Here is an 18,475-nt window from a genome sequence, read left to right on the forward strand (position 1 = left end):
ACCGAGTCCCCATTGTCGGCCTATAAAAGAGCGGGTGACGAGGATGTTTTTGTAACTTCCTCCCCCCTCTTCTTTACCGGGGCTCGCCACGATGGGTTAAGACACTGGACATGAAATCCAGAGGTTACCAATTCATTTGAAAGCACGGGAGTGGTTGAAACTACAGCACGAGTGTATTTAATCCTTCCTCACCTCCTGCCCGCCTTTGTCCACCCAGCAGTATTTTCTATTTTTACCATGTAAGGCCCACTGAGCTATGTAGCTCCTTTTTCAGAAGCGACCTGGCCACGACAGATAGCCCAGTGAAGGAAATACTTTCTAAGTACTCGAGTGGAGGCCCTTCTGCCAGCAGTGCAATTGAGCAGGCAGTTGCAGGGCTTGCACGTATACCTTGCTCCTGGGGGCGAGAGGAGTGGAGGAGCCGCCAGCGATGGTAGAATCTCTGGCAGCGTTGTTTTCTAACCCTGCGCGCACGCCCACACCGGGAAAACCGACGGTAATTTAAAAAAAAATGTTGAAGATGGGCAAAATTTCTGATGTAACATAAAATATGTAAATTGTCTAATAACTTCATGTTTAGGAAAGCAACATTTTTATCCAAAAAACAGAACCGCTGCCTGCAGGTGGTGTTTACAAACAGGGCCCACCCAGCCTTAATGTAAATGGTCCCATCGGCGAAAACAAAGAATTTAGAGCCTAATTCTAGATTTGACGTTTTCGTGACTGCAAGGATCCATACTCTTTGGTTCTTTCGGTAAAGTCACGTAGGTAAAAATTAAATAAAACAAAAAATGAAAACAACCAAATTAAATCGTGATTTTATTTAGTTTTCATTTTTTGTTTTATTATTTAATTTAGAGCCTCCAAATAAAAAGGAACCTCGTTGTAATACACCGACCTTTTGTTGTTGTTTGTTATAACGTCGGTGACTCACGTGTACGCGTTATTGTGTGTTACCCATTGTTATTTGTGCTTCGTGGCTCGTCTTTAAAAAAATTGTTACGAGAAAAAAACGGCGAAGTCTTCATTTGTGTCCCCTCTTGGCTTTCCCTACGCGGTCGCACCCCCGCACCCTCGACAGCTGGATCTGTTCTCCAAAGCCACTGCATTCATGTGGGGGTCAAGGCCAAGTTGTAGGGTCGTGGTAACAGTCCCTTCTCTAGCAGTGCATTGACTAAAATCTGTAAAATACTTTTTTTAAATGCACTTTTAATACAAAATGTCACTCCAACCAAAAATGTCTTTCTCTATCGATCGGTCCAGGGTTCTTTTGCTAAATGCAGGTATTTTCCATACTGCAACGTTTTAAAAATGTAAATATTGGCCACGTAAATCAACCAGGTCCACTCAAATTTGGCCACCTAAGGTGTTACCCGCAATTCTGATAACCTAATTGCGAGCCCACATTCACCCGCAAGAGGCAATCTTGGTGGCACGAGAACAACAGTGGCAGAAGGGGTAATTATATTTTATATCAGAAATTTTGCCAATGCAAAAAAAACAAGCTGGTAAGCCAGTGGCTTAATAGAGCCTCTGTGCGTTTTAGTGGGTTTGGCTTTACGAAGAAATGTCCACAATGGAAACAAAAGCGCCCTCCAACATATGACTACGTTCAGGGCGCATGGTCTCGGACACCTGCATTGTGAAACTCGCTAGCATGCAACATAACATTACAGATTTTCACTGATTTTTTTTATTTCATTGCCATTCTTGTAAAAAAAAATCTACGCAGATTTGGAGTTGGTATTGATAGGTACTGTTGATTTTCGTAACAATTGCTCATCATTATTTATTAATTCCGCACCTCCCATGCTCTACATCTGGATTGATTTTGGGGGGTTTGTATTTTTTTGGTAAAACATTAGTGTATTATGGACAGACACTCAGACGGACAGCTGGACAAGTGTACAGACGAACACATGGGGCAGATAAATGGGACAGACAGACTGACCGATGAATACATGGATGGAAGGACATACGCGCGCACACAAATGTATGGATGGACGGACGGATAACACGAATGGACATGCAGACCAATAGGCAGACAAACGGATGGACACGGACAAGGGGCCATCCATTTAGTACGTACGCAAAAATCTGTCAAAACTTGACCCCCCCCACCTGCGAACGTATGCCTGAAGCAACCCCCCCGAATCCTATAGAACGGCCGATATTTCATCCACGCAGAAACGATCAAGGATTAATAATATTAACGTGTTTAAGCAAACAGATCGTCCACCGCCGGACTGTCTAACTAATTTGAAGGCCAATGTAGACAAATTATTATCGAGGCTTCACCCCCCCCCCGTTTCCGATGCGTACGTACATTGTCAGTAGACCCCCCATACGCAAGCGTACGCATTTGGGTTAACCCCCCCTCCCCCCCTTCATGCGTACGTACTAAATGGATGACCCCCAAACAGACACTCGTACACAATGACTTAATTTATCCTTCGCATGGCAACAAGTATTCTGCCGGCTCACTTAAAATAATGGAGAAAAGCTCAAGAAAATCAAATTATGACGAGACAGGAAGCAGGAGGAGGTAGGGGTGGGGGGGTAGGGACACTCGCGCACACACACACACATCCCCCACCTGCAATGGCCTGTGTCTGGAGGCAAATCTGGTCCACGTCCTCCCCGTCGCCGTGACAACGGTTGCCGGGCGGCAGCTCCAGTTCGCGCTCGATGACGACGGTCTCACGATGGGACCGGGCCGTCGCGCTCCTGCCCGCGCGTAAACTCGTTACCCCTCCTCGTCGTCATCGTCTCTGTCATTATGACTCTTATTAAAGTCTGTTTTGCCGTTCTCGAGGGCGTCATTATTAATGTGTCGGGTCAAGGGGGGGGGGGGGAAGGGTTAGAGGATGGAGACGCTCTGGAGGATCTGGGGAGTGTAAATGAAGGGGATTTGTTATTTATCACAAGTGTCGCAAGTCCAGTGTGGCAAGTGTGGTCAGCTTCATCTGGATTTGTCTTCGTCGGCATCGCCTTAATCGTCGTCATTATTTGGAGTGGCATAATCTACAGCACCGTCCTCGTAATTCGAACGCAGCAGTCGTCACCGGCGGCAGCAGCAAGTGCAGGTTCTGTGAGCAGCGTCGACATCGTCTTAAACGTCGGCAAAAAAACATCAAGTGCTACAACAACAGCTGAAAGAACCAAAATCTGCAGCAGCATCAACAGCGGCAGTCACATCTTTATCCTCGTAACCATCATCATCATCATTACTTTCATCGGCGACTTTTATATCATCAACATCATCTGCGTCTATCGGTAGATCGAAAATAACCACTCAACACGGGTCCCTTCCCTGCCCATCGCCACCATCGTCGCATCGGCCGTCGCCTTCCCACCACAAACAAATAATCGGTGCCTTGGGGAGCAGAAGTCACAACAGCAGCAGCCGCTCTCTCACATCCCTCCATTGACACGCACACAAAGACAAAGGTACCCCGTATAGCCTTGTGCAGACTTTTGGGGCAGGTGCCGTTCGCGAGCACTGACAGAAGGCCGCCTGCCACGGCACACAATGGGGGGTGATGGCCAGCACCATTCCCGGCCGCCTATCTCCCCAATGCTGATATCTGACACACTGCACCAGGTACTAAATTAAGGCGGAGTCGATCTAAGGAAGACCCCCCAGGACCGGGTTCAGATATTTGTAATCGGTGTGTGGTTTCACGAGGGGGAATGGAACGCCGGTCACGGGGTTCGTAGCGCAATGTTCTAACCACCACACTTACCACTTGGGGTAAAACACACCCACGCAGAACACACACGCAAGTAAACGCTCACGCACACACTGAAACGCACACGCGCTAAAAGACACACACGCGAACATAAGAACATGCAAACACAAACGTGTGCAAACACACACCACACACAAACGTGCACTCAATTACACTCAAAACATAATTACACAAACTCAAACACGCGCGCGCTCGGACATCTCAAATGAATTTGGCTGTGGGACGGCAGCTGTCATCGATGTGCGCGTTAACATTTTGCGCCAAAGTCATCCTGGGGTTGCTGTGGCTTTGTGTGAAGTAAACAACAACAAGACCAATAGTCATGAAATCTCTTCCGCCGACGCCGCGTGGGTAGCCTGGACCTTGGGCAAACAAAACTCGACATGATGGATAATAATAATAACTCCATTACTTGGCGGGAGACGTCTTTACATATACAGCGCACCACTGCGGCCTTAAAAAGGCAAATGAAAATGATGGGCGAAGTTTTGGACAATGGCCCTTCTTTGTGGCACGTCGAAAAATGTGCTACGTTTATCATGAGCACGAATCGAGGGTCACCGAGTTCGTAGCGCAGTGCTGCGATATTCTTTGTATAAAAGGCCGGATATTGTTGTTGTTTGGGCACCACTGTCAATGCAGCAGCAGCAGTAGCATCAACAAAAGATTTGTTGTAATCTTTAATACATCGAGGACGACTGCAGAGCCTGGGCCACTTGTATGATATCACATTGTACCAATGTATATATTTATTGCATTGGCCCCTACACACAGCACCAGGTACTCATTCAAGGCCGAGTTGATTTCGGGTGTACCACTCTTCTTCGTACCGCTCTGCAATGTGATACGTTGCATTGTAATCGGGGTGCCGCTCCACTGCGGTTAATGTACCGCGTTGTGTTGCATTGTAGTTTTATGTACCGCGTTGCATTTTTCTCTGTCAATATTTTTTTTTATGCTGCGGTGCATTCCATTGACATAGATGAATTGCGGATAGCAGGGTACATAAACAGAATATTAATAGGAATAATGAGAGAGAGACAAGTTACATTTCTTGGACTTGCTATGAGATAACAAGAGACTGAATATAAATGTGACTGGGCCCATTACAGGTACAAGAAGCCAGCCAATTAAGTTCACAACAAGGAATTTAAACAAGTGGATGCAACTGGGAGGAGCGTCTAATGCAAATATTGTGGACAGAGCTACATGAAAGAAAGGCCACGATCGCCGACGTCTTTAAAAAACAACGTGGCGCACACAGAAAGAGAGCATTGCATTCCATTGCACCGCATTGTGATTCATCTTATTGCAGTGCATTATTCCATTGTGTTTCACTGCATTGCATTCCACCGCATTGTGATTCATCTTATTGCAGTGCATTATTCCATTGTGTTTCACTACATTGCATTGCACCGCATTGTGATTCATCTTATTGCAGTGCATTATTCCATTGTTTCACTACATTGCATTGCACCGCATTGTGATTCATCTTATTGCAGTGCATTATTCCATTGTTTCACTACATTGCATTGCACCGCATTGTGATGAATCTTATTGCAGTGCATTATTCCATTGTGTTTCACTGCATTGCATTCCACCGCATTGTGATTCATCTTATTGCAGTGCATTATTCCATTGTGTTTCACTACATTGCATTGCACCGCATTGTGATTCATCTTATTGCAGTGCATTATTCCATTGTTTCACTACATTGCATTGCACCGCATTGTGATGAATCTTATTGCAGTGCATTATTCCATTGTGATCACTACATTGCATTGCACTTCATTGTGATTCATCTTATTGCAGTGCATTATTCCATTGTGTCTCACTACATTGCATTGCACTTCATTGTGATTAATCTTATTGCAATGCATTATTCCATTGTGTTTCACTACATTGCATTGCACCACATTGTGATTAATCTTATTACAGTGCATTATTCCATTGTGTTTCACTACATTGCATTGCACTTCATTGTGATTAATCTTATTACAGTGCATTATTCCATTGTGTTTCACTACATTGCATTGCACCGCATTGTGATTCATCTTATTGCAGTGCATTATTCCATTGTTTCACTACATTGCATTGCACCGCATTGTGATGAATCTTATTGCAGTGCATTATTCCATTGTGATCACTACATTGCATTGCACTTCATTGTGATTCATCTTATTGCAGTGCATTATTCCATTGTGTTTCACTACATTGCATTGCACTTCATTGTGATTAATCTTATTGCAATGCATGATTCCATTGTGTTTCACTACATTGCATTGCACCACATTGTGATTAATCTTATTACAGTGCATTATTCCATTGTGTTTCACTACATTGCATTGCACTTCATTGTGATGAATCTTATTACAGTGCATTATTCCATTGTGTTTCACTACATTGCATTGCACCGCATTGTGATTGATCTTATTGCAGTGCATTATTCCATTGTGTTTCACTACATTGCATTGCACCGCATTGTGATTCATCTTATTGCAGTACATTATTCCATTGTGATCACTACATTGCATTGCACTTCATTGTGATTCATCTTATTGCAGTGCATTATTCCATTGCGTTTCATTGCATTGCATTGCACCGCATCGCACGAGATTGCATCGCATCGATCAGCGTCGCGACCGATTGCGTAGACCGCGTCGCGTGCGGCACACGGCGTCGAAACGCAACTCACCGCACGGAGCCTTTGGTTGTGGGTGGCAACCCGGCACCGCCACCGGTGGCACCAACACCACCACCACCGGCACCACCGTCGACAGCGCCGCGGGCACCGGCGTAGCGGCGGTCCTGGGCCCCGCGCGGGCCCCCCATGCGGGCCCCCCACTGCTGGGCCGAGTTGTTGTTGTGGTTGACGTTGTTCTCAGGCAGCGGCGTCAGCGGAATCTCCTCGCCGTCTGCGTCGGGGGCGAAGAGGTCGTCCTGCAGGTACGAGTTCACCACGGGCACTGGGGCGCGGGGGGCGGGGCGGGGGGGGGGGGTTGGGAGGCAGAGGTCACAGGCCGGCAGTGCAGGTGTGCTCAAGGTTCACGGAGGGTGCTCATGGGCGTCAAGGTTTCATGGCAGGGTGCAAGCGGAAGTCAGTGCGGGTTTGGCGAAGAGGGTGCAGTGCAGATGTCACTCGCCACCGATGTTAGCCACAGCCCGGAATTGACCTTGGGTCACAGGCTTGATAACAATAACGATAATTGAAACTTATATTGCCCCGCCGCCGCACCGAATTCACTCGCTCTCGAAGAGAACCACAGACGAGCTGGAAGTAAGCAGTGAGGCGGTGAGCCAGTGCCAAATTCTCCTCCAAGCTCTGCGGTCTTCTATATCGCAAGGTGTTATCGGTCCATTAATGAGTGCCTACATGTGGGAGGAAACCAGAACATCTGGTGAAAACCCACACGTGCGACAGGGGGCAACAATCTACCCATAAAAATGGAACAGGCGGGTGTCCACATTTGCTGTACCGCCTTCTCCTGGCGAGCCAGGGAGTTTCACATCTGTGCAATGCACCAACCCTCTCGGCCTCCACATTGCTGGGTTACAGACCAGGTGCAGCGTAGCCACCACCATCGCCCAGCTATGGCGTCCATAGCGCAGTGTGCTAATCGCTGCATCACCGCTCCTCCCCGGCACCTACTACACATCGATTAAACAACAGAGCCTCTGACGAGAAAAAAAAACCGTGGTGTTGGAAAACTCGTGTGAATCAGAATATTGAGACTGGAGGAATCTGATGAGCTGTAAAGTAGGAGCGGGTTAGGATGTTACAACAACAAACAATACCAAAACACGGTTAGATGCTGAGTATAAGAAAGGTTAACAAATCACTTTTAAAATATATACAAATAAAACTAAACTATTTTTGTATCCTACCAGGTAAAGCCCACTACGCTATGAACTTATTTTTCAGATGCAACCTGGCCACAAATGATAGCTCAACGAAGTGGCTTATCACGTGGGTATTTATAGCAGCAAAACAATCCAGGCGCACGTTGCTGAATGAGAGCGTCACGCTGCGCCGGGTCCTCACCCATCATGGGGCGGCGCTGGGCGTTGGGCGAGCCACCCTTCTGGATCTGCAGCGGGCGCTGGGTGGTGCGGGCGGGCGATGGAGAGCCACGCCGCTCGTTCACGCCCAGAGGGTAGAAGTTCACGTTGTTGGGGATGCCTCCGTGTGACCTCTGCGGCCCCGCCGGGGGTCGATGCGGAAACAGCAAGGGAGAAAGAGAGAGAGAGAAGTCACGCACGTGCGCGGACGGTTCATTTGTCCCCAGAAGTGTGGAATTGGCGATAATTAAGTTTGCGCGTTCCAAGCCGCACGACGAGATGAGGTCTTGCGTGACGGTGTCACGAGGAGGCGAGGTTCGTGCGTGGCGTGAAGGTTGGCGCCCAGGCCCAGGGAGCTTTTTTATTGCCAACTTTTGGGCAACTCTGTCATCCATTTTGCCTGTTTTATAGAGGATAACTCCCTAACAGAAACCCAACTTTATCCTAAAATGTAATTACCATTGGAACTTGTTAACAAGAGTTATCGTGACCCCCGTGTTGCAGACAGATGGACATGCAGACAGACTGATGGACACAGCTGATCCTATATAAACGATTCAATGAATAGTCACAAATTCTGGGTCACGATTCGATTCAAGAATCTATTCGTGGCTTTGTCTCATTCGTGCCATGAGGTGATAATAGTGATGGCAATGGTTAGAAACACTGGCTGATGACGATGGTGACAATGATGGCAATGATGACATTGATAATAATGATGATGGTGACATCATCAAAAGTTGATGGTGACATCATCATTACATGTGATGATGTACGCTCATGATTTACATTTTAAAATCACAGTAGCAGAACAGAAGGCCCAAATGCCCAAAATGTTGGACGGCCAGCAACAAAACAGCACTACTGAAGGTGTTAAGAGATAAGAGGGTAACATGTTTGTTGAATCGAGCGAGGTTAAAATAAGAGCAGGGCAAAAGAGACGATGACGGAAGGGAATTCCAAAATGGAGCAGGGCGAGGGGGAAGCATAAAATGGAAGCGTTGTTACTTGCAGCGTGGCGAGCGAGTGAGTTACGTCGTGACCCGCAGCGTTGGTGTGCGAGCGGGTGTGCGAGCGGGTGTGCGAGCGGGTGTGCGAGCGGGTGTGCGAGCGAGTGTGCGAGCGAGTGTGCGAGCGTTGTCGCGACGGGCAGCGTGGCGGTCGACCACGGTGCGGCCGAGACGATGGCACCGACGAGAGCGACGCGAATGACGACGCGGCGACGAGGGCGACGCGCTGACCGCGAAGACGTCGTCGTCGTCGCCGTCGAGCGTCCGCTCCAGCTCCTGCAGGTCCCCGGAGATGGCGCGGCGGATCTCGGGCCCCGCGTCGTGCAGCGTCCGAAGTCCGGCCTGGAGACGCACGTGGGTGGGGGAGGGGGTCAGGGGGGGGTCACACGGAGGGGTTATTCCTTTCAAGCCTGGGTCGGTGGTTCAGAAATTAGCTGTGCACCCAGGCGCACCGCACGGCATAGTATGTATGGTGAACTTCTTTCGCACCGTACGTAGCCAATCGTGCTAATCGGAGGTGTGGGAGAAGGAAAACAATACTCGAGCCGTGGCTGCGGCGATGAGCCAGTCTACCAGCAACCCGGAAAAATATTCAGTGAGAAATGGAGGCCTGGTTCGACGAGGTAGGGGAGAGTACGAGACTCGAGTCCATCTTGGGCGGATGTACCCCCCCCCCCACGTCCCACCCCCCCCCTCGTCGCTTCGCGTCGTTCATTCGGCTCGACGGTCACTATCCTACGATGGGTTTTGTTTAAAATAGATTCTTTTTTTTTCAATAAAATTCAATTTCTTCCATTGGCGTTGTGCCATAAAGTGAAGACATTCGGAAGTCAGTTCGCTATCAGAGAACGATGCCAGAGAGGCACAATAATTATAAAGTCATTCATTTATACCTCTTTGTCCGCAAATATTGTTTGCCGCATGAGAATGAAAGCACATTTTTGAATCTTGACTTAAAGCTTTCGTGACTGCAGGAATTCATATTCTTGGGTCTTTCAGTAAAGTCACGTAGATAGGTTCAAAGAAAAGAACAAAAATAACAAAAAACTACGACGTTTCGATCGCATCAGGACGTCATCAGGACGATTGCTTGTGTTATTTTTTGTTATTTTCTTTGAACCTATCTACGTGACTTTACCGAAAGACCCAAGAATACACATTTTTTGAAGTCTCATAACTGCTGGATGATCCACATTAATTGAAGAACTGAATTTACTCTTTCTGGTTTTAATTCAGCCGGATGAGAGCCTAATGAGATGTCTCCTCTTCGAGGGAGACGTTGGTCGCAGTGGAAAATGCATAACCAAAAAACGATTTTCGTATGATGTGCAGTCGTTGGTGACTGGGTTGAGACCATCGACTCATCATCACAATCAGGCCACTATAAATACACTGCTAGAAGAAGGCTTCCCAAAGATATCGCCATGACCATCATCAACCCACTGCGCTTTATTCGCGGGTGGATGAAACAGAATTCAGCCAGGAGCTCAGCGGTGCGTTCTGACCTCCTCTGACCTCTGAGCCACTGGGCCATCTCTCAGATGGAAGGAGACGTTGATTGGCAGAGTCGACCACCGCTCCCCCACAATGGCGATTTGAACTCCTAACCCTTCCGGCTGCGAGTGGAAGCCGATCGGACGAAGCCGCGTGTTCAAATTCCGCCTTTCACGGGGAGGAAGAATTTAAACCGATTCAGGAAGACGCCACGCGCTCCCCCACTCTGCATGCAGGACGGTGGCAGCGGCAGCAGCGGCAGCAGGGACACCTCCCGCGTAACGAGCGGAGCGGGCGCTATCTCCTAACCACTTTTTGCACAAAAGCGCAATCGCCCCGCGCGCCTCCTGCGCTCCCCACCGCCGTTGGCCGAGATCCCCCCGCACGCTAAGTGGCTTGGTCGCCCGCAGGACGTGGAACCACGCCGCCAGGGTTTTTATTTTATCGGTTCGCTCCGTCGGCGCCCGCGCGCGCGAGGCGGCAACGCCTCGTTCGATAAGCCGAGACCCGCAATTTCAGCTTTGATTTGGTGAAAGTCTGTCGTCTCCTCGCGCTCCGTCATAACCAGGGATTCATTTCTCGCTCGATATATTCCAGGGCCGGTTTGGCTTGAAATATATTGCTGTAAGGCACTACCACTAGAGCAAAATATGTGCCGACCCATAATTATTGTAGCCTATTTAGGTGATTCCTACATAATTTCATCCTACACGATTGTACCCTATGTTTGTGTACCCTACGTTTTTGTACCTTACGGTATTGTAGCCTTTGGTATTCCACCCTACGTTATCGTACCCTGTTATCACACTCTACGTTATCGTACGCCCCTCTGTGAATGCTCCCTATATTCGTACAAACCAGGGCAGTGTCGCGAGGACACAATAAGGCGCGATGGGTGTGTGTGTGTGGTGTGCGAAAAATCATTCCCAGAAACAGCGTTCCGGACCGTTCCGTCTGAAATTAAGCGCCGCTCATAACTGAACGGTTGATGTCCGTGACAGACGCTCGCACTCCTCGACATCTGTCTCGCCAGCAGTCCCCCATTAAAACTGCTTACATTGTCCCACCAACTCATCCGTATTCCACCTCGTCCCCCTCTTCCCTTCCACCCTCGTCACATCTCCAGCTGCGCACCCTCCGAGGACGTGTTCCGCATTGCACCGCTGTCCCCACGCTCGCGTTTTCTTCCTCTCAGCTGCTCCGGCGTGGAGCTCATCCCCTCTTCCAACCCAGCAGATTCTTTATTCTTCCTCTTATTGGGACCAGCCAAATGGTTCCTATCCTTTTGTCACGGTAGCTTCAACATCAACGACAGCAGGCATTATGCTGCAGCTGCTCCCGCCTCTATCAGAGAATGCAATTTGTGGACATTTGCTGATTTAGTTGTTCTCCTTTTGCTCCCTACCCCTCCCAGTTGGAATTACGCGGCGCTCTCGACGCGTGATGGAAAAGTGGCGCTCACGCCCCCCCCCCCCCCCAAATCGAATCAGATCCACTGTCGAGTTTGAGCCTCGGCCAAATAAGATTCCGCACCGTCAGGCCGTCCGCCTGACCATCCTTCACGGGAACGGCGCGCGATAACGCGTCCCCGTTTCATTACTGCCGGCGCGCGGGGACGGAGCGGCGCTCTCAATTGAACGGGGAAGTGGATTTCTCTTTTAATTATTAATATTTTTCTTCTCACGCGAGCCACAGAGAGCGGCGGGGCGCGGTGGAAGCCGTAATCTCCTGATCTTCCAATCTCGGGATTAACGCGAGTAGTTTTTTTTTCTCATCCTGCTATCTCCGACCCCCCACGAAAGGAAACCAAGTACGTCCTCGCTGTGGCGTTATTGATGATGACGATGACGACGACGGCGGCGGCGAAGGATGTTACGGTGAACAAGTTGAAGGTAATTACGAAGACAGAAGATGGTGAACGTGTCGAAAAAACAAAGATTTTGATGATGACGGGGAATATAGATTTTTTTTTAACAACAATGACAGTGATGATGGCAGAGATTACGACGATGACTTGAGCTCATAATCCTATTGGCCGATAATTCTTGATATTTTTTTTTAACTCAACACATTCGCCGACAACACTGTGTGGCTTTAAAAGGAAAAAAAATAGATTTAAGTGGCGATGGCCCTTTCTCATGGCATGTAACAGCACCGTTTTTATGAAGGGCATTTGCTCGAAACGTCGCCTGTTAAATATTGTTTTCCTTTCAGGGCCAGTTATTTATTGCCGAACGTATTGAGTTGTTGCTTCGTGAAACTGTGTTCGGGCACCACTGCCAACGCAGCAGTGGTAGCCCCGGCGGCGGCGGCAGCAGCTTTGTGCAATGTTTAATGGAGAGCACAGATGCTGACGATAGGTGATGTTTATAACGATCGAAATAAAATGTTTCTGACTGATAATCCTGGATAGATAGGGCCGGTGTGCTGACCGCTCAATAGCACTCAACTTGGACATGTCTCTTAAGAATGTATTTTTTTTGTGGCTGGAGAGCCCTAAACTCCTTAATTCTTTCACCAACCTCTGAAGTTTTAACGCGAAAATGGCGATAACGGCGATGGTAATGATGATAATGATAATTGCAGGCACAAGCCCCATGCGCAAGGACGCCTTCCCAGCCTCGCGCACACCTGCAAAGCTGTGGGGTCAATTTAACAGCAGGAAAATGAGCCAATTACACAGCACGCTCGCGTGACCGATTTGCATATTTATTTATTTTTGGCCGGCGAGTCGAATTTTAATTCAGGAATTTCCGAGCGGGGTCTGTCCTCTTCGGAGGGGGGGTGGGGGGGGGGTAAGACGACAACGACGACGCATTTATTTTTGACGGATTCGTGTGACTCGGGCCGATGCCCGGAGGCGGACGGGAAACTTTGCGGGTGGCAGGGGGAGTCGCTCGCTCACTCGCTCGCACGGTCACGCACGGAGAGGACGGAACGCTGCGGTCCATCCTTGGGTCTGAGACAGTTTTTGCAACAGACCGAAGACGGTGCTGTTTACTCCGAAGAGCTTACTCCCTGCGTGATCAGCGCGGCGCATTCCCAATGGCCTGGACTCATTAGGAGTGCATGATAACAAATGCTCACACTTGCTGGTGCACACGCACGGAGACGCGCGGTTTAAGCAAATAGATCGCGAGAGATCGCGACCGTCAAAACTCTTGAATTTTTTTGTTCATGCAAATGACTCAACCGCCAATCACCGCAAACACAGGATTTCACGCTACAAGCTCGAAGACGTCAAAAATTTCAGCGCTTGTCATCTCCGATTAGCCAAGCCCATCGCGAATAAAATTAAATTTTTGCATAATAACGCCGGGGTAAAGTCGCAACGGTGGGGCAAGCGTAAATTTCTAAAAGAAAAAAAACTCTGACCCCCCACGTCACTGCGCACAACCTTCTGTCCTACGACCGCCGCTTGATTGAATTCGGCACGACGTGTCCTCTCTGTGGACGCTCCCCTGGAGGCGCGGTGTTCCCAGAACTCAAACACTCTGCGAGTGACGGGGGAGGCACGGAAACACTCGCGTGCGCACGCGCGCATGACGGACGCGCGGACGAGCACATGCAGACGTAGGCGAACCAATGGTGATGATGATGACAACGATGACGATGTTGACAATGACATCGGTGATAATGGATGATGATGATGATAACGAAGTCAACGACGTTAAGTGACGAATGACGACGATGACGATCACGACGCCAACGACGACGAGAAGGCAGCACGGGCGGGGACACAAACACGACGATGGAGGAACGCCGGGTTCGAGTTACAGGGAGGCAGGATGGAGAGACGTGGGACGAGGAGGAGGGAAAGCGAAGCCGCCGTTCTCCCTACGCTGTAGCAGCTCATGTAGGAGATGGAGTAGTCGAGGTCCACCAGGTGCCAGTCCCTCCGACCTCCGGCTGACGCGCGCATCGCGATCCCGTCTGCGCGCAGCGTTTCCTCCCAGCGTCAACTCCTGGCCCCGTTCCGTCCGTCTGTCCCAAGCAGCCTCAACTCCCACCGCCTCCCCGCGCTGCCGTCTGTCTCCCCAGCCTCAACTCGCGGCGCTTTTATGTCGCCGGGTTTTTTTTTGTTTGGCACCGTACCTCCCCCGCTCGCACCGCCACCCGTCCAACACCTCTCCCACTCTCCCACCCTCCCACCCTCCCTCCCTCCCCCTCGCTCTCTCCCACTCCCTCCCTCTTCTCCTTGCTCTCTCCGTCTTTCGCGAGCCCCTCCGGTTCTCTCTCGGATTTTTTTTTCTGCCGGCTTTTAAAATCCTGCCGCTGTACGGGATGAACACGTACGGCCCTCCTAACGCACCCCCACCACCACCGCTCCCACGCCCCCCCCCCCCCTCTCTCTCTAGCTTTTGTTCCTCGCACACCCGCGGCATCAGTCCCACACCCCCCGCCCCGATCAGACACCTGCCAATTCTGCTCCACTTTAATGCGAGGCGATTTGATAAAAAATAATCAGAATGAAAGGAATTCGGAGATAGAGATGGGGGGGGGGGGGGTGGTGGGAAGAGAAAAAGAGGCTGGACAACTCACATCTTTCCAGCCTCCCGGGCCAGTTCACTGCTGCTCTCCTGCGCCTGGTGGCTCAGTGGTACAGCGAAACGACTCGCAATCATCAGAAGGTTGCGAGTTCAAACACCAGTCGGGGCTATCACTCGGGCCATCATCTCTGCGGGGTCGATAAAATGAGTACCCCGCTTTATGAAGTGGTAAAGTTGGTTGTCCTCTGGAGAGACTTGCCCCTGCCATAGGAATGTGGAATTTACACCACTTCAGTGCTGTAAATGGGAGATGAGCTCATTTGAATGGGAAATCGCTTGGATAGTTGGCTTTTTTTTGCTGCTGCTGCTGCCGCTGCTCCGCTCAAAGTCAAGATGATTGCACCAAAATGGGAGTCGTTTGTGCCACGGAAATCACACCCATAAATAACGATGAGAAACCTCGTTTCACACGAAATAACTCTTTTTTTATCCACCCCACTCAGAGGCTCCGATTCTCATTTTTCTTCTGAACGCGCAATTTAAACGGGACGTAAATTAAATGCTCGCACAAACACATGTGTGCGCACGAGCGCGCGCGCGTGTGTGTGTGTGCGCGAACGTGCCTGTGCGTGCGTGTGTTATGGGGGAGCGGTGGCGCAGTGGTTAGTGCGCTACGCTATGAACCTGGCGACCCAGGTTCGATTCCTGCTCACGGCCAACACTGGTGATGATTATCTGAACCAGTCTTGGGGCTCCCCTAGTTCGATTCAGCCTCAAATGAGTACCGGGTGCAATGTGTAAATACTGGCACTGAGGAGATAAAGGTTGGTGGGCGTGGTACTGACCACCCATCCCCTTGCGTGCTGTGCTAGCCTTCATAGTTGTTTCATAACAACACTTGCCCCATCATTGTTTTAAAGGCTATATGGGAGCCTTCGCCATTTTTGTGTACGTGTTCACGTATGTGCATGTGTATGCGCATGACTGCCAGTCAAATCCGGACACAGTCCCATCGGTGAGCTACTCCGGCAGGCAAGGCTACATTTGGCTAGGTTATGTGGCCCGCATGCCCAGTCACCGCATGCCCAAGAAGCTTCTGTTTAGCCAAAAAGAGGGCACTAAATGGGCACGGCATGGGCTGGAGAAGAGATGGGTTGTGGTAGAGGAGGATGTGGAGCTCAGTGGACTTGCCGATGACCGGTTCCAGCCGTGTCAAGATCAACCTTTGTGGAGGGGGCTCGTGAAGGATGCTCTGGGCAGTTGGAGGCATTTGCCTTCCAGCAATGGAGGGCAAAGAAGCAACGCTCACAACAAAGAGCGGAGTGCCGGGTGAATAAAACGCAGAAAGTTGGCACAGTAGGAAGCACAGGTGGTGCATTTGGTAGTTGTCTCAGTCAGTCAACCGATGACACCTAGGTCTGTCCCAGAAACTCCTGACTGCAGTGAGTCTTTGATACTTCACGTAACCTCAAAGTGCTCCAAGCCTAGCACAAGCACCGTGGTGACAACACCACCACTTAAGGGTGAATGGAAAGCCGCTGTTGTTGTTGCGTGTGCCATCGCCGTAGCTTGGTCACCTGAGTGGTGAGCGCACTGCCCTACAAAACAAAACTGACTACAAATTCCCGGCCACGGCTAACATCACGTGGAGATCATCTGAACCAGTTTTTGGCTTCCCTTTGGTCGACTCAGCCATAATTGTGTACCTGATGCAGTGTGTTAACATAAGCACAGGGGTGACATAGGGCATTGACCAATTTTCACAAGTGCTCGCTAACGGCACTTGCCCCAACAGTCTGTTCAAGGCTATATGGGGGATCTTTGTGTGTGTGCCCTCCCGCACACACGCCCCACGTCCTTGAGTGGCTGTAATTGCTATTTAACAAGATCGTAATTTCCAGCGCGGATACCACGACGACAATCACATGCGGACACGCAAATTTCTGGCTCGTGCCTGCACACGAAAACAAAGACGAAAGATCCCCCGTGTAGCCTCATAGAGCTTGTTGGGTCAAGTGCTGTTAGCGAGCACCCACGAAGGCGAGCATCGGCAAGCGAATGGGTGGTGTAGTCAGCACTACGCCTGGCCGCCTTTGTCTCCCCAGCTCTTATGTTTGCACACCGGACAGGGTACACGTTTGAAGGCTGAGTCGATCTCAGGGAGGTCCGGACCAAATATTGGCCGTGAGCGGGAATTGAACTCGGGCCGGCGGGGGTTCGTGGAGCAAAGCGCTAACCACTGCGCTACCGCTCTTTGTCACGTGCACGCGAATCTTCGTGGCTAAGGATGCGCCGTGCGGAGATTTTCTATCGGAGCGTCACAGAGGCGACCCGACACTTTAATTGGCTCTAAAGCGAGGCCGCGGTTCGCATGCCCGCACTCCGGCATACTCGCTCATGCACACACACAAAGATCCCCCATATAGCCTTAACAGACTGTAGGGGCAAGTGCTGTTAGCGAGCACCTATGAAGGCCGGAACGGTACACGAGGGGGTGGGTGGCCAGCACCACGCCCGACCGCCTTTGTCTCCCTAGTGGCGATGTTTACTACACCAGGTACTCATTTGAGGCTGAGTCTACCTAGAGGAGGCCTGGGACCGGTTCAGATAATCGTCACTGGTGTTGGCCGTGAGCGGGAATCGAACCCGGGTCGCCAGGTTCATAGCACAGCGTGCTAACCGCTATACTATCGCTCACCCACATGCACACACACAGACACACACACACACTTGCACACTCGCACGCACGCAAATCGCGCATAAATGTTTAAAAGGGTCTGGCATGCGCGCCGTCAAACCACCGCCAGGCGAGTTGACGGTCGTATTCGATTTTTCAACATTTCTTCTTGAAAATTCTTAAAATTCCACATGCACATGCCCCACGACAGGAGGCGAACCATTCCGTAGGACAATCACCGTTGGCTTCCCCCACAAAGTGTCACTCCTTTATTCTTCCCCGTCGAGTTGATGATGGGCTGAGTCAACCGCCAAACCCGAACCAGGATTTGAACTCGCGACCTCCTCCCGATTGCGAGCCGCTCCACAGCGGTGACCGGCCCAGCGGCGGCACGTTCGCCGCTTTGTCGCAGACCTTCACGGTTCGAACCCAGCGGTCGCCCCGATTAATACTGCCGGTGTAACAAGCTGGAATAATACTACGCGCCATTTGCTTCACAGTCCCCGGGTGCGAAAACACACACGGAGCTTGGTGCGACGGTGGCAATTCATACAATTCCCAATCTCTCAAGAGTAGACCATTGACATCACTCTCAAGAGGAGGCCATTGTATGCCAGCGTCCAAACGTGTCATATTTAAAATGTACCAGCAAACTACTCCATTGAAATGACACACACACACGGCAGCATTCAGCGCCCCCTACTGGCAGACTAATGCCCCAGGTCACTCTTGCGAATGAGACTCATTCTGGCTCGCAGCGCGGCGAGCGCTGCAGTGCGGTGTACTGCGGTGTGCCGTGCGGTAGCCGCGTGCCACGCTCCCGTCCCACCTGTAGGGCCAGGTGGTCAGGCCCAAATCCCAGCTCCTCCTGCTCCTTGCGCATCTTGAACTTGCGGAAGTAGTCCTGGATGAGGTATGTGGCGTAGAACTTCCCCACCGTGATCTCGTCCTCTGCCAAGCCACGCGCCGGGGTCGCCGTGGCAACGGGAAGAG

At 50.4% G+C, this 18,475-nt stretch overlaps 1 protein-coding gene and 1 long non-coding RNA gene across 3 annotated transcripts in view; one reads left to right on the plus strand and one right to left on the minus strand.

Annotated features, from left to right (window-relative positions):
- The window catches only part of LOC142929378 (uncharacterized), a 205,530-nt gene that overhangs the window by 58,790 nt on the left and 128,265 nt on the right, over positions 1-18,475 (plus strand). The gene's annotated exons all lie outside the window — the stretch shown is intronic.
- The window catches only part of LOC116947543 (voltage-dependent L-type calcium channel subunit alpha-1D), an 88,725-nt gene that overhangs the window by 16,414 nt on the left and 53,836 nt on the right, over positions 1-18,475 (minus strand). For both annotated transcript variants that reach the window (XM_032963411.2, XM_076070668.1), the window contains 6 exons: positions 18,312-18,433; positions 9,053-9,163; positions 7,795-7,945; positions 6,448-6,718; positions 2,597-2,727; positions 391-464 (listed from right to left, as the gene is read on the minus strand). In XM_032963411.2, the coding sequence (XP_032819302.2) occupies positions 391-464; positions 2,597-2,727; positions 6,448-6,718; positions 7,795-7,945; positions 9,053-9,163; positions 18,312-18,433 (860 nt within the window). The remainder of the gene's footprint in view (positions 1-390; positions 465-2,596; positions 2,728-6,447; positions 6,719-7,794; positions 7,946-9,052; positions 9,164-18,311; positions 18,434-18,475) is intronic.

This window comes from Petromyzon marinus, chromosome 30 (genome assembly GCF_048934315.1).
Source record: "Petromyzon marinus isolate PM22_M1 ecotype Great Lakes invasive population chromosome 30, UKy_Petmar_22M1.pri1.0, whole genome shotgun sequence".
NCBI lineage: Eukaryota > Metazoa > Chordata > Hyperoartia > Petromyzontiformes > Petromyzontidae > Petromyzon > Petromyzon marinus.